This window comes from Sturnira hondurensis, unplaced genomic scaffold (assembly GCF_014824575.4).
Source record: "Sturnira hondurensis isolate 20B ecotype Veracruz unplaced genomic scaffold, ASM1482457v3 Scaffold0023817, whole genome shotgun sequence".
Classification (NCBI taxonomy): Eukaryota; Metazoa; Chordata; class Mammalia; order Chiroptera; family Phyllostomidae; genus Sturnira; species Sturnira hondurensis.
In genome coordinates, this window is record NW_028096448.1 from 365836 (window position 1) to 381681 (window position 15846).

At 41.1% G+C, this 15846-nt stretch overlaps 1 protein-coding gene across 2 annotated transcripts in view; it reads right to left on the bottom strand.

Annotated features, from left to right (window-relative positions):
• The window catches only part of NEDD9 (neural precursor cell expressed, developmentally down-regulated 9), a 189929-nt gene that overhangs the window by 36258 nt on the left and 137825 nt on the right, over positions 1-15846 (bottom strand). Inside the window, exon 1 of one of the 2 annotated variants that reach the window (XM_037037985.1) lies at positions 9035-9215. The exons of the other annotated variant lie outside the window; for it this stretch is intronic. Within the exon in view, the coding sequence (XP_036893880.1) occupies positions 9035-9046 (12 nt within the window). The 5' untranslated portion in view covers positions 9047-9215. Of the gene's footprint in view, positions 1-9034; positions 9216-15846 lie in introns of those variants that run through there. 2 annotated transcript variants of the gene reach the window in all.

Below are 15846 nucleotides of genomic sequence, written 5' to 3' on the forward strand. Positions count from 1 at the left end.
TTTTAAGCAGAAGGAAGTAGGGGCAATTAGGCCAGTGATTCTTAACTAGAAGGGATTTTTGTCTCCCCCCTCCCCAGGTGACATGTGGCAATGTTAGGAGACATTTTTGGTTATAAATGTGTGTTATGCGTGTTCCTGGTAGCTAGTGGGTAGAGGCCAGGGATGCTGGCAAACTTTCTGTGATGTGCAAGACAGTCCCCCACAACAAAGGCTTATCCAGCCCTAAATGTCATCAGTGCTGATGTTGAGACACCCTGGAGAGGAGAACGGACACTAAACTGAATTAACAGAGTCCAGTCTCAGTCCTCATACTGGAAGATTAATGACAATGAAATCAATCATGCTACCTTTTGTGCGTTTGTTTCCCGTCTAAAAAATGGGGATAATAAACATGTTCTTCATAATAATATTATGAGGAGTCATGAAATTATATATGCAAAATGCTCTGATTTCTTCACAAGGCTCTCTATAAAACCATAGCACAGTTATTACTGCCCTATTATGAGCTCATGAAATTGTGTCTTAAGAACTGTACTCCACCCCCTCAAAAAAATTCCTCCAGGAAAAGAAAATAAACCAGAAATGATCTCATCATGATTACACCTGCCACACCAGAAAACAGACACAGTTCAGAGAAACTAAATTCTTTCCCTCCAGCAATGAAGTAAGCCGTGTCTGTAATTAAGATCTTAATAAAAGAGGCAGGAGGCTTGGGCAGATGCTGCAGGCTATGAGGCAGAGTGCTACCACGCCAGGTCTAAAACAAGAACAACTGAAATACAGTCTCCTGATGCTTAACACTCTCAGGTGTTCTCTGCTCAAGCACACAGTGCAAGATAGACTGTCTGTCATTTTTACAGAATGCCTATTTCTGCAAGACAAAAGAAAAGGACCACCTTATTACTTACAAGTAAATGTTATCTATGACTCTAAGTGAAAAATTTGCTTGCATGCACTTAAAAAAAGCTTCTTAGATAATTCCCCGTCAATAGGCTAACATGAGGGAAAAGGGATGACACCTTTGACAGTTGACTGATTGCTGGAGCAGTTCATGCTGACTGTCTAGAGTGACCATGTGTCCCTGAACTTTCCAAGACAGTCCCAGTTTCAAATATCCTTCCCATTGTCAGACCATATGTCCCTTCTTGGGGTTTTTCTAAACATGGATACATACCCACAGAAATTATATACGTGTATATTTTAAACCAAAAATAAAAGATAGGCCATCAAGTGTATGTCTTGCTAATGGGTCTACCTTGATTGAATTTAGAATCTGAGAGAAAAAAGATAGGTACAGATAAGATTCTTTTGATTCAGTCAATGTTCATGTTCTCTAAATGATAAGATGATCTTCACAAGGAAATGAGATCTATTCCAAAGGCATCTGGGCCTCTGTGAGACTGTCTAGAATTCCAGCCTCACAGTGAATGGGGTTATTAAGAGAAAGAATGCTGTTGGGCTAACTGTATTTCTATGGTGTCCTCCCTGACCACCAAATAAGGGTATGCTCATCCCACTTAGCTCTGAGTGAAAAAGGTTGGAGAATCAAAGAATAACATGAATGTGCCATCCCAGGGGATCACTCAAGTAGTGTTGGCTGCTATGCCAATACTGCTGTGATAGCACTGAAATCCTGCTGGTCCAGTGACCCATTCATTTCCTGCCAAACTCTTAAAGTCATACCCGAAAAGATTACTAATATCCTCCCCGATAAAACCCTCATTGACAGGTTATTAGCATGTAGTGTTAGATACTGAAAACTGAACACCAAGAAGACTGGAGTGTATGCCAGTCCACTTTGCTGCCTTCCCAGTGTGTTAGCTTTGCTTGTTATGGTTATTGGGGGTTGAGGGCTAGGGACCTTGGATATCCAAGCTCATTCTTTCAGTAGAGTGCAGAGCCTGCGGACAGAAAAGCCTACGGAAGTCACCCACATCTTGCGGGGGGGCGGGGGGGGGGGGTAAAGCGCTAAGTGAAGGGTAACAAACAGTCTGACTACCACAAATCCATGAAATTAGGGCTAATTCATATAAGAGATAGCACAGGATTTCCATATAACTAAAAGAAATTAGGAAAAAGTAATGACACATCATGCTGTCTAAATGCATATTGCTTTAATAAATAAAAAGATCTGGTTCAAATCTTAACCTTATATGCCTTTTGGTTGCAGCAACTTTCCATTAAGTTTGTCAAATAATCCTCTCCCCACACACATGAAGAGTAAAGAAAGGAATTAAACTCAAAAGGAGCTATCAAGCATTTTTGAACAGTGCTTGTACTTTTACATATTCATGGTTGCTCAATCTTTATTTCTGGTAAGCATAAACATTGACATTCCACATAAGGAAACCTTTTGTTAACATCTTATAAGTATCACCTTGACATATTAAAATATCAGGAGGAATTCTCATTTGCAACGTATATACCAAGATTTACAAAGAAATAAGACATCTCTGAGGCAATGGACCCAGCCTTTGAACCAGGATCATGAACCATCTAGTTAAACACTATTTAGCACCATTAAGGGTTGGGGAGGTGGAGGTGGTGGTGGGGGAGTAGCTCTTTTTAAAGAATAAACTGGTAATTAGTAGTCCATGGTGGAGCCCAGGCATATATTGAAAATGTTCCGCTGGCAAGTTTAGTATCTCCATAAGCAGCTGCTCCATCCACTACCTTAATCACAAAAAATCACTGTCATATGCCATTACCGCTCCCATTTTCTAGAGCACCTATTTTATCTTCCTTAAAGTGCAGGCTTCAGTTCACCTAGATCACATTGTCTACCAAATCTACATTCTAAAAAATCACCCTTTGCAGTATAGGATGGGAAAAGTCGCCAACAAGGCCATTTATCTTGAAATGAAGATTCCTCAGGAAGATGGTCTTGCAGCTGGGCTGTAAGGTCCCCCAGGCTTCAGAGTCCCCATTTACTAGTAAGAATTACTACAGGGAGATGACTGGAATGTTCAAGGTAAATAAGATGGGGCGGGGGGAAGACTGTTGACAAAGTATAAATAGTTTTTTTTGTAGGGAGGGGTCCCCTTTCCAAGCTCATAGTCTTTGCAATCATCCATTACCTAGGAAACTAGCAGCCATTCTCTGGCATTTTCCGTTGGAAATGTAGTATTTCTTCCCAGTGGCCCTGTTTTGTTTACCTTGGCAAGGAGGCCTGATAATTAAGTCTATATGCTACTGCAGAATAATTTCATGGTCCCAGTGGCTGGCATTTGAAACCAATTTGTTTAGTTTTCTTTCTTACCCTTAAGTAATATAAAAATAGATAACCAAGACCTCTTACTTTCCATCTACTCACACTTTGTGTAATAGGATAAGGGATGTACAGGGTCCAGCACAAATAATGACCCTATTTATTACAAAATCTTTTTATTACAACAACACCATAAGTATGTAATCCTGTAGCATAACAATATCACAATAAAACACACCATATGTCATTTTACGTGAAATGTTGAAATTAAAACTATCAATTATTACACCTATATTATTATCATACCAACCATACTCAAGCAGGTGTTACTTCTGCTGGACCCTGTAGTTAACCCTGAACTTCTGTATCCAGCAACTCACTACCTTTGCATTTCACCTTTGATTTTTTTAAGCTGATGATTTTTCTGTATATATATTATATACATATATATCTTATAATGCATCTTAATAGCTACAATTTAAAATGTTTACTAGATGCTAAAAGCTGAGAAAGATGTTCATATCTTATTTCCTTTCAACTCTCTAATAAGACAGGTATTTAATAAATCACCCTTTTATCAATGAGGAAAGAGGCCTGAAGTAGACTGCCTATATACTATTAGAAAGTAACCAAACTGGTATTTGAAACTAAGCCCGTGTTCTTTCTATGATGCTATAGAAAGACACTGTTATGCCACAGCATTAAGATACTTTTAATGGTTACTTATATAAACATTTTATGTTACTCAACATTTAATTCAGTATTTGTTGAGTATGTACTATCAGTAAGATCCTGTTAGCACAGGAATATTGAGTCTCATTAATAGGAGTGAGGATAGCAAGTCAATATGGGAGCAAGAGGGAGCATGAAATGTGCTGGTAATTCCCTATGTGTGGTATTTGCATTTCTATACACACATCCAGACTCAGGGAATACTCAACAATATTCAGCCATCTTAACCTAGTAACGGATTTTCACATAATCCAGTCACCAAGTCTTGAATGCACACATTCCTTTCAACGTCTACTAAGCATCTACTGTACAAGGGGAGCTGGAGGTGACTGTCATTGTCTACTTACTACACACCAGGAGTCATGTTACGTACTTTGTATTCATAAATTCTCTTGTTTAGACCTTAGAACAATAGCATTAGGCAATGGTTATCCCTATTCTCAGATAAGAAAACCGAGGCTCAGAGATCTTAACTTGCCCAAGGTTACAGAGCGTTAAATCACAAGAAGTGGTAACATCTTTCCCCAAAGCCCACACTCTACTTCGTCTCTACTACAAGACTACACTAGACCAAGACCCTGCTGCCTCAAGACAAAGGATCTTAGATCACACTTTTTATTCAGTGGCCTGTTTATCAATCTACCTCTATGTACAAAGAAAGGCCCCCCTTTATTTATTTCTTGGCTTCAATGGGGCTTACTTAAAGCTGGACAGCCCCCTATACCTGAAACTAATACAAAATAACACTGAATGTTAAAAAAGAAAAAGCTGAACTGACAGCTTCAATGGGTAACTTATATGAATTACAGGTATCATTTAGACAGTCATTTGATTGAAAGTAAATTATGTGGTGCAAACAGAGTAGGGCAGAGGTCAAAGCCTACTGCAGGGATCATAGCAAGACACTCAAGGAGACAAAGGTTTGGGCTTCACAGAGAGAATGGATGAGGAGCCTGGACCTGTGGAAAGTGACAGACTAACCAAGTCAGGTAGGTGTAAAGAGACAGGGGCAAATGAATCAGGGAGCAGCAGAAGGCCAAGATTTCTCACAGCAGAGACAAAAGGGAGAAGAGAGGTGGAGGTACAGGGTGTGCTTTGAGGGAGTCATGTCTACGTGGATTGGGGAGGCAAGCCCTAGAAAAGTCAGCTATTACAGAAGCATAAGGAATGCTTGGATGAAAAAATGACAGGTGGTGAGGACAAAAAAGGGGCGAGAATTTGCAAAGGGGACTGAAAAGTAGAGAGGAAGTTGTTTTTAGAAGTCTTGCGGGGAGAGGTACAGACAGGAAGCCACTGATGAATTCTGATAAGAGAATGCATCTATATCCCAGCAAGGAAAGGATGCTAAAGGCATCTTTGGTATGTCCTACACTGTGCAACTTGCTATATATGTGATGTTATCAGAACATCTTCAGCTCTACAAAGTCTTTCGTCTCTGTGTAGGTAAGTCATTTAGCTCCAAAAGTGGGTTTGCTTAATAAATAAATAATATAAAACAAATAATTAAGCAAGGATTTTTCAAAGCATCTTTTGGTCCTTCTAAATTTATAGATCTCACAGAAGATTTAAAAATGGGGGCAGGAGTTTCTAATATGGATTGGATGCAACAGATCATCTAGAAGGAAATAAAGATTTTAAAACCAAAATGTCAAAGCAAGGAAAGAATTGGGAATCATACAGGCTGTAAGCAACCACAGACTAAATGGAAGACCCTCAATTATTTTTTTCTCAAGTCCACTTGAGAAACTTAAATATTTTCAAAGTCCCCCTCAAAAGCTCTCAATCATACAGACTCACTTGGTTCCCCAACCTACTTTGCTCACAGTCAGCCGGAACACAGAAATCTGAACTTCAGGATGTAGCTTTCTGACTTGCAAGTTCCATCTATAATTTTTCTTCAGTCCAAGCATTTAAGAATGAATTTGTTCAATGGTTAATTAGAGAAATAATTTAAAAATTTAATGGGGACCTACGGGGTTCAGAAATTGGTAAAGCCCCCAAAGCTGCTTAGCCATTAGAGATCAGACAGGCAGTGCCTGCTGAGAACCACTGACCAGGCCAGGGACAGCACAAAATGGGCAGGGTCTCCAGCTTCTGCTCGAACACAGCTTTGCAGTGGCCCTTCAATCACCCTCCTGGCAGACAGCAGCCATAATTGCCTCCATAATGTCAGGAGGGAAGCCTTCCCTGAGCAAGCCTCAGCCTCTTCCCCCCACTACAGGGCATGCTCTGTATATTCAGAGGAGCTTGTCCAAACTCTTAATAAATAATAGCCCCCCCCCACACACACACAATTTACTATCACATAACCTCAGACTGAATACTTTTAAGAGAAATCAAATATTAAGCACATATGGGAGTGAGTGCAACCTTCCTATGAAGAAATAAATATATATATACAATGAAATAAAAATAGACGAGGTAGGCGCTACTCAAAAATGTTTACCAAAGTAATAGCTTACATTCCACAATTCTCAAGATTATTGTAAAGACATAGCTGGCTGACCTTGAGCTGCAAAATGAGTGCGGGCTTGGTTGTTCTCCAGTTATGATCCCTGAAGTAGCCAAACCAGATAATCTAGTTTAAAAAAATCTAATAGTGGCTGGATTACAAATCTTTCAGTGAACATTTTTAAGTCTGACTGTGCTAAGTTTATAGTGTATAGCGCAACACAGTGTTTAAGAAATAATTCCTAACTCCAAGACTTTACAATCTAACAATTATCTGGCTTTACTACCTAAGTGGCTCAAATCAAACAAATAACTGAAACATGCATTTCACTTTGCTTTGTAGAGTTACTGCCTAAAACAACAACAACAACAACAACAACTCTATCCTGCAGGACTACGTGCAATGAAATAGTCTCAAATTTCCTGGGAGAAGAAAACCCCAGTCACACAGGACATTTTGGAGAGGTCACAGATGGTTCTTTCTTTTTCTTTAATTAAAGTCACAAGTTCTAGGACCAGATAGTGTTGGTTCAAAGCCCATCTCCACCACTTTTTAGCTGTGTGGCTTTGGATTTCCACATTTGAAAATGAGTATAGTCATACCCACCTCATAGAGTTATAGGGAGAATTAAATGACAGTGCTGTATTGTCACTCTAAATCTTTTTAGAAATGTTATTTATTACATCTCTACCTTGTGTCATCTACTTACAAAATCCTCTCCTTAAAGTTGTCTATCTTTTACTAGAGAGAAACCAGTTTTTAAGAAAGGGAGAGTAGACCGATTCAGCCATTCGTTCATTTTATGGTTACCACAAGGTGTCAATCTGTCGTTTGGTCAGTCAGAGAAGTCAGTAGTTTTTTTTCTGACGAAAGTGTCCACGAGTTAGTAAAAATCACATATTCACATCTCTTTGCAGGGTATTCAACACTAGTAAGACCCAGCAGAGAGGCAGGTTTTCTCCATGAATGCCAGTCATAATTTACATCATCTGTTGCCCTGATGTTTTCTTTCCATAAGAGTAAAACGAAACATGATGAGGTCACTGAATAAATGACTTTAGGCTTTGTCACTTTCTAGTTTGGAGCACTCATTGTTAACTTCAGTCATTTATACTTTCCAACAATAAATGTATGAGCATATTTCCTTTCTGCTGGTCGGTTTTTGTGAACTAAAGGAATTCAGCAATGGGCCAGGAGGGGCAAAGACTCACTGTGGGCTGAACAATTATCTAGTCCTAACACTGCTCTGCATAAGGAAACTGTGGCTATATGGGCTGAAAAAAGAGAACTTTTCTGCTATTATAGAAGGATTTGTTTTTCATTGCATCTTCAAGTCAAATACTGAGAATCTTCAAGATTACCCATTCCTCTGATCTTCCCTATTAAGGCAGGTAATGGAAAGCTGATAGCAGAGTGATAACTGATTCCTGCGTTTTCAGATAACTGTGACCTTTTCAAGGAGAACTCTAATTCATACTTTAAAAATAAAAGGCTTTCAATATTCAGATTTGGAGCTTTGAATAAGATTTATAACTTTTGAACAAAAGATTTATCACTGTGGTGATACGCTGGCTACAGAGTATTTACAACATCGCGTTAAAAAAGGATGAGTCAGAAGCTAGATAATTCAGAGAGAAAGCAAAGTAGCTCCCGGCTAGCACAGTCCTGAAGATCAGACAGGTGATACAAACTGTCAGTCTAAAAGCATAGTCACCTTGCCAGAATTTCATGTAATGACATACACTTTTGTATAAAAGCACTAGGAGTGGTAACTATTCTAGAAGAGAAATATCCATCCTCCAAGGAAATATCACATCCTATTCATTGCAATCTGCTTCTGTCCAGTGTGCCTGGTAGCTGCTTGCCTCCTACATGAGGGCGACTTAAAATGGAATACGCTGAGCGAGTTGTAACCCCTTTTTGCCAAGAATAAACAGTGGTGTAAAATGCATGGGAGAAAATGCTGCCAAAGTATTATGGCATTCTGCAAACTTTAGGGACAACAAACTGTCCTGAGGAAAGCTTCAGACTCTCAGTCTATTTAAATGCCAAAAGAAGTGTTTTTCAAGAAATGGCAAATATTCATTTATTCTTACAATCAACATCATTTACGGATATCAAAATTCCCCATCACCAGCTGTATAATGAATAGTACTTGGAGCTTTTAATTTCTACCACCAAAAGTACACATGGCAAACTGCATCCCAGACTACACGCTGAAAGCAAAGGCTGAAGACTGCTTTACGAGCCAGTCTGGGAGACTCTGCAACTCTGATTCCTCTCTCGTTACAGCTCCGGGGCTCCGGGAGACAGTGGAGGCCAGGCCTGGGGGAGCCAAGCAGACTTGAGCTAATACGTACTCCGCTAGAAGTCAGACGCCCTGCGGTCTACAGTAGCGCCTACAGACTGCCTCAAAGACTAATTCTCCAAAACTTTCAGAGGAGACGGACTCGGGTGTACTGTGAACTCGGGGAGCTGGCTTAGAGACCGGGTCTCTGCCTGCTTCCTTGTGTGCCAGTCTCAGTGACTGAGACTCAACTCAAAACTCGGTCACACAAGGTGACTCTCCAGAGGAGTTGTCACAGTGGGAACCATACAAATACACACACACAAACGGAGACTTATGTAAAAGATACTCTTACCTTATACTTCATCTCGGCAGCTGTGAATTGAGCCGTATTCCTAACACACTAGTTACACTGCATTGAGTGCAGGCGTGTCCGCCCCTCCATCGAGTGTAGTACTAAATGAAAGTGAGAACGGCCCGGGGCCGGGGCAGGTTTGTCATTCGCAGCTGGGAGCTCAGACTCAGAAAAAGCTCCAAAGCTTCTGAGCTCACTGTTTTGATTGAGGCGGGCCTATCAAAGGTTACATTTGCATACCTTCGTGTCATTGGCTAATGGGCCAAGGTAATGTGATGCCCCGCCCACTTCTTAACATACGAAAATTTCTGACAAAGAACACGTAATCATTTCTTTTTGCATTATTAGAAAGGATAGAAAATAAAAGAAAGTGGGAACCGTTCCCAATTTTACTCCATCCTTCCCACCACCCCCACAAAGGAACGGGAAAAGAGATAAATTCTTTTTAAAGATTAACCTAAGTTTTAAAGAAATCGAATTCACAAAGCAGTCTGACAGTCGTGCTTCCTGTGACCTAGCAACTCCTTCATAAACCCATTTCATTTCAAAGCCATTCACCTCACAATCTCTACATGAAATGAACCCTGGGGAACAAAAGGTTTTCTGTCTCTGGCCTCTTTTTACTAACTACCCCTGCTGATATCTCCGTGGCTCTCCTCTCCTCGCTCCCTCTCTTTGTGTGTGTGTGTGTGTGTCTGTTTGCTTTTTTCTTTTTCTTCTTCTTTTTTTTTTTGGTTCTTTTCAGTGTTCAAAGTACTTGCGATGTCAGTCTGCAAGGAGCCAGAATACAATTCCCCCTCAGTGAAAATGAACTCCCTAGGCTAGGCACCAGGATTTCTCTGGCCAGCTTCTCACAGGGCCTCACATTGAGTGTCAACCACATTCAGCGACCTTTTCTGGCTTTGCTGAGGATAAAGGTTAGATATGACCCTGCCAATAGGGCTGGCCAGTGCACGCCCTATACATCATTGCTGTCTACAGAGTACTGTGTTCTTTGATGGCTGGCATTTCTAGCTCCAGCTTTGAACACTGCAGTTTTTCCTTCTGACCTCTCTCCTGAAGGTGACCCATGAACCCAACAACGCTTATTGTATAGGGAACAAAAAAAGTGCCTACTGTTTGATGAGCCTGGTTAAAAAGACCAGGCTGTCTCCAGTGAAGGACAGAGAGCATTTGCTTCACATTAATGATTTCTGTAGAGAAAGAGGTCATCCAGGGGAGGACAGAAATAGTCACCTTCAGAAACTTTTCTGAAGGATAGAAAGGAGAGGGAAAATTCCTTTTTAGTGGGCCTCAGGATTCAGACTTGGTAAGTGCAGACAATAGGCTGTCCCTGAGTGGGATAGACTCCAACCAGACTACACAACTTGGATGGAAAAATCAGCCTTTATTTTTTTTTCCTGGCCAAATTGGACTAGAATCTGTTTGATTTGTTCCCCCTTACCCCTCCGAAATTCTCAATGGATTAAAAGTACTTTTACGATCTAAGCAAAAGTAACAGCTGCCCTACAAAAGTGGTTTCCAGATCCAGAGCTCACAGTTTAGCTAAAAATTTAATGTGGCACCCATTCCCTGGACATGACCCCCAGGCAGTCAGATGACCTTGACACACCAGTTCCGGCATCCACTAGGCCTTGCTTTTCCTCATTTAGCCTTTGAGTGAAAAAGAGCCTGAGTGATTTTTCAAGGTCTTTCTGAAAACAATTTAGGTATGCAGCACATTGCACTGCAAGGGTCTTCTGAAAAGTCCCACAGACTGTGGAAGAGTCGTTCTTTTGGAGGAAATTGTTTTCCGTGTCTGCCTGGATTAGTCAAAGACCTTTCCACCTGTAAGATGAGTCTTGTGGCTTCCAGGAGATCTAGATGACATTCCACTGGCTTCCTAAACAGTCAAGTTGAACCCTCCTTCTGTTGTGTTTGATGAGTACGATTGAATGGTGAACACTATCTCACTCCATTTTATTGTTTTTGAACAGTTTCCCAAAGCATAAGCCAGGACTTTTTGTCATTTCATTCTCTAGTTAGAAAGCTTAATTCATGCCAAGTGGCCCTCCCCCTTTCCTATTTCTGCCCTGTATAGTAAGACATTTAAAAGCTTCTTGAAGTTCATTTCAAGGTGGTTTGAGTCATTAATGTTATTAGTTATATAAAGAAAATCACAATGGTGTTGGAGGCTGGTAAACCCATGTTAGAATGTCAATAATGTTTTTAATTTCCTGATTTTGTTGTCCTGAAGTATAATACTGAGAAACTAATAATATGTACCTGCCAGGGTCATAATGAGGATTAAATGAGATAATGGGGGTAGAAGTTAATAGTTCTCAGCACACAGTAAGACCTTAATAAGTGGTTGTTTATTATTATTACTACTATTAATTATTATGTTAAATTTATTTTATATCACTTTATTGAAATATCATATAATATTGTTAAGTATATTATATAAATGATATTAATATTTAATACTTTAAAAATAGAATATTATCATTATCAAATTATCGTTATCATTATTATTATCATTATCAATATTAGCATTATCAAATTCTATCATTTTAAAGATTAGAATATTATCACCATTAGACTGTTATTGGCATGTATAGTAAGCATTCAAAAAAAGGGGGGGAGGAATCCCGTCAGTTGTATGCCATTCTTCCACAGGGCAGCCTTCTAATTTGACACATATCAGTTGAGCACCTATCACGTGCCAGGTACTGCTCTAGGTCGGGAGAATACACAGAAACCCAGACAAGTTCTTACCCTCTGAGCTTACAGTCTACTGGGAGTGGAGGACAATAATTAAATGAATAAATAATATGATTTTGGAGTAATAAATGAAGAAAAGTAAAGCAGGAAAAATTGCTGGTGAAAAACACCAGGATTGAGGGGAAGAGGTATCTTATTTTATTTTGTTTCTTATTTTTAATAGTTCATTTTTAATTGTATTTTCCCCATTACCATTTATCCACCCTATACCCTCTTCTACCTCCACCCACTCAGGGTGTCTTATTTTAGAGAGTGGTCAGGTAAGTCCCTCTAAGGAGGTAATACTGAAGCAGAAATCTGAATAACATGGTGGATCCACTCAACGATCTGGGAAAAGGACTTTCTAGACAGAAGAAGTATCCCATGGATAAGGCTTGAGGAGGAAAAAAATTGGTGGGTTTAAGAACAGCAGGCAAGGCCCTGGCTGGTGTAGCTCAGTGGATTGAGCGCGGGCCTGAGAACCACACGATCGCGGTTCGATTCCCAGTCAGGGCACATGCCTGGGTTGCAGGCCAGTTCCCAGCGGGGGGACTCATGGGAGGCAACCGTACATTGATATTTCTCTCCTTCTCTCCTTCCCTTCCTCTCTAAAGATAAATAAATAAAATCTTTAAAAAAAAGAAAGAAGAACAGCAAGCAGTCTAGGTTCCCTGAGTGGGGAACTGAGGGGCCTCATGGAGAGGCCAAGTTCAGAGACAAGGTGGTAGCAATTCGAGTTTTCCCTGGAGTGTGACAGGAAGTCACTGGGGCCTTTGAGCCAGGAATGAGGTGATCTGTTCTGTTTTTTGTCCTTCGATTAAACACTTAAGGACAGCAGACTGTTGGTTAAAACATTGAGTTCTGGTCTTCATGCAGTTCACACAATGCTAGTAGCTTTTACTTTTGTATCATCTGGAATTTTTCCTTTAAAACCCTTTGGGGAAACACAAATTCTGTCATTGAATAGAGAAACAACCTTTTCCCCATCGATTACCTGAAATTTTGGACGCAAAAATACTGTTTAAACAGAGCAATATCAATGCTGTTGATTGATTTACAGAGTCTCCCCAGTACTTCCATAGGCTAAAATGTGCTCAGCCCCTATCTGTGCTCACTAGCACTCTCTCGGTCTATCAGCCTTGCCACCTTCCTGCTGGTCTGCCAAGGGCTCTATCTCCCAAGATGTTCATGTAAGCAGGAGCAAGCAAGGACAATGCCATCAAATGCCGTCCAAATGATTTTCTAACTGCTACTGGGCACTAGCATGGATACTGCGAAAAATCAAGATGATGCTAGAGCGATGAGATCCTTCTGTCCACAGCCTGCGGGGAACCCATGTGGCTGTTCCTTAAAAGTAAAGGGCAATGTCAGAGCATGACCTCAGAAGTCATCTAGTTCAGCCTCCCATAAAGAGGATGAAGCCACTGCTCTGAGTGTGGGTGCCCTGGACATGCACCACCCCCTGCCTCCCAGGGGGTTCTGGACAACTATCACTGCTTTCAGTCAGTCCCCTGTAGCTCTTGCTTGCTTGAGTCCAGTTATTCTTTGTAGTTTTCCTCCCTGAAATTTCTGCCTGCTTCCACATTGCTACCTGTTTAACTCCTAGACTACAGAGGTGATCACATTACCACTATGTTTAAAAACCTCTAGGGGACACTTCAATGCCTTAAAAAACAAAATCGGCACACTTCAGTGTGGACTACAATCTGAACCCACCCTCTTTTTCTGGCCTTATCTCCCACCATCTCCCAACCCCACATCCCACCCTCTTGCCACATGGAGAAGAGTTGGGGGACCACTCACCAAATTCCAGACACACGAGTACTGTCCTGACTTTGCAGAGATGGGTCCTCCTGCCGAGGATGTCCTCCCTTCACTCCTCTGCTATTGAGCTGAGCCCCAACACCGACTCGTTTGTGCTTCCTTGTCACACAGTCCTCACCCTGGCCACCTCACCCTTCCAGAACCAATTCCTCCTTCCCTTTACTACAAACATATGGCCCTATTATCAGGCTCTCCCAGGTCGTATCAGAATGACTTGTTGGTGTCTGTTTCCTCAGCTTCAAGGTGAGCCCCAAAGGGATGGGGTGCTGTTCAATGCAGTGTCCCTTGCAGGCTTATGCCTTAGAGGTGCTTAAATGCTTGCTGCATGAATAACAGGGTAAATGTAACTTCAAAGATGCCAGGTACCAGTTTTGACTCTTGCACAGGGGTCAGTTAAAAAGTTTCCGCGCTTGCAGGCATTGTTTTTTATACAATCTATGAGCTAAGAATAGCTGTTATGTTTTTAAATGGTTGGAAAAAATCGAAAGAAGAGTATTATTTTTGAGATGTGAAAATTACGTGAAATTTAAGTTTCAGTGTTTATAAAGTTCTCTCGTGACACAGGTACCCATTCCTTTGCCCATTGTCTTCTGGCCTGTGATGGCAGACTTGTGTGGGTTGTGCCAGAGATGGTGGACTGGAAAGCCAAAAGGGTATTATCTGGCCCTCCACAGAAAAAAGTTTGCTGACTCAACTCTAGGACGGTACAAGACATATCCATCCCTGAGTCCAGACTAAAGAATAGATCCTTCTATGTCTACAGAGAAACAATCTAGAAACATCCATTCTAGGGCCATGTTTTACCATTTCTAGTTTGATACCAGTTTTTAAAAAGTCAATATATGTGAAAGTTATTTCAAAAAATAATTTGAGGCAGCAACTTTTTAATTCTACAAGTCTCCTGAATCCTCCCAAAATAAAAACTTGAGCGTTTTCTGCTTCAATCCAACTGGCCCCTGGCTCATTCAGCCTGGACTGAAACCCTTCCTGGTGCCAGGTCCTTCGTTAGATGTTCACAAATGTTATTTCACTTAATGTTCATTTACTATAACAACCCTCTTGGGTAGGTTGTAGTATTCTAGTTTTACATGTAACAGAACAGGGACTCGGACAGGTTGTACAACTGGCACAGTTACAGGCAGGTGAATGGCAGCCCTGGTATATGAACGCCGGCTTTCTGGCTCCTGCGATGTGGTGTGCCACACTGCCCACGCTTCCTCTGGGTGTCTTTGTTTCTGAGTCCCGTTCGTCAGATCAGTAAGGTTGTGTCTTGACCCTAGTGGGTCAAGTGCTCGAAGCCTGTATGTGATCTTCCTTGCCTAGACGGCCCTCCTTCCATTCCCTGCTTGCTTATACGCCATCTTTCCCCTAGTTCGAACTCCATCTCCTTCATAACTATTTCCTTAAAAATCTCTCCATTGTTGATATTCCTCCAACCATTCTCTCTGTCTCTCATCCCCTATGACCACAGTGCTTCCCAAATCTGACCTCCCTTCAGTCAATCGGACCTCCCTTAGAAAACAAGCTTGAATGCTCAGACTTATCCCCTTTCCGTTGGGTTCAGTAGTTTCACCTGTGAGAGCTTCCTTCTCCACAATGAAATTTGAAGCAAATTATATAGAAGGGCACTTTTTCTTCAACTTGTATCACCCCTGCACCCATGCAGGTAACTGAATTTTGCCTTATGTCCTCTCAAAGCCCTATGTCTTGTCCATGCACCCAGCCTTCCCTGATGTCCACCTGGAAAACATAAGTGAGTTTCAGGGGGAAAGAACACCTTTCAGTCTAGGCAGTAGTTCTCTTTTATCTGTTGAGCTAGTCACGATCTGGTTCTGAATGAAAGTCTATTATTAGAAATAATCTCCAAGAACAGTGGCTAGTGCTTGCTTCTTCAGGTGCTATGGAATGGAGCTTTCATCGCTTGTTGCTTCCACTTACTTTGGCACAAGAGACCTCATAAAGGCCACTCAACACCACCCCTCCCTTGAGCAACAGTGTAACAGTGTTTTAGGAGTGAACTTTGTTTTCTGAAAGACTTGTTAAAGGCATTGCTTTAAAATATTTGTCGCTGCAGATGGAGACAGTGTTTACTAAAAAGGCTTGTTGACTCATGATTCCCAAATTTACTTCTGGTAAATTTGGTTCCTCCCTGACTTGTTTCTTATTCTCACTCAATGAGGAGCCACCTGGGGTTGGGTGTGGCTCTAAACAACAGAGATTAGAAATCACTCCCCTGGATATCTCTT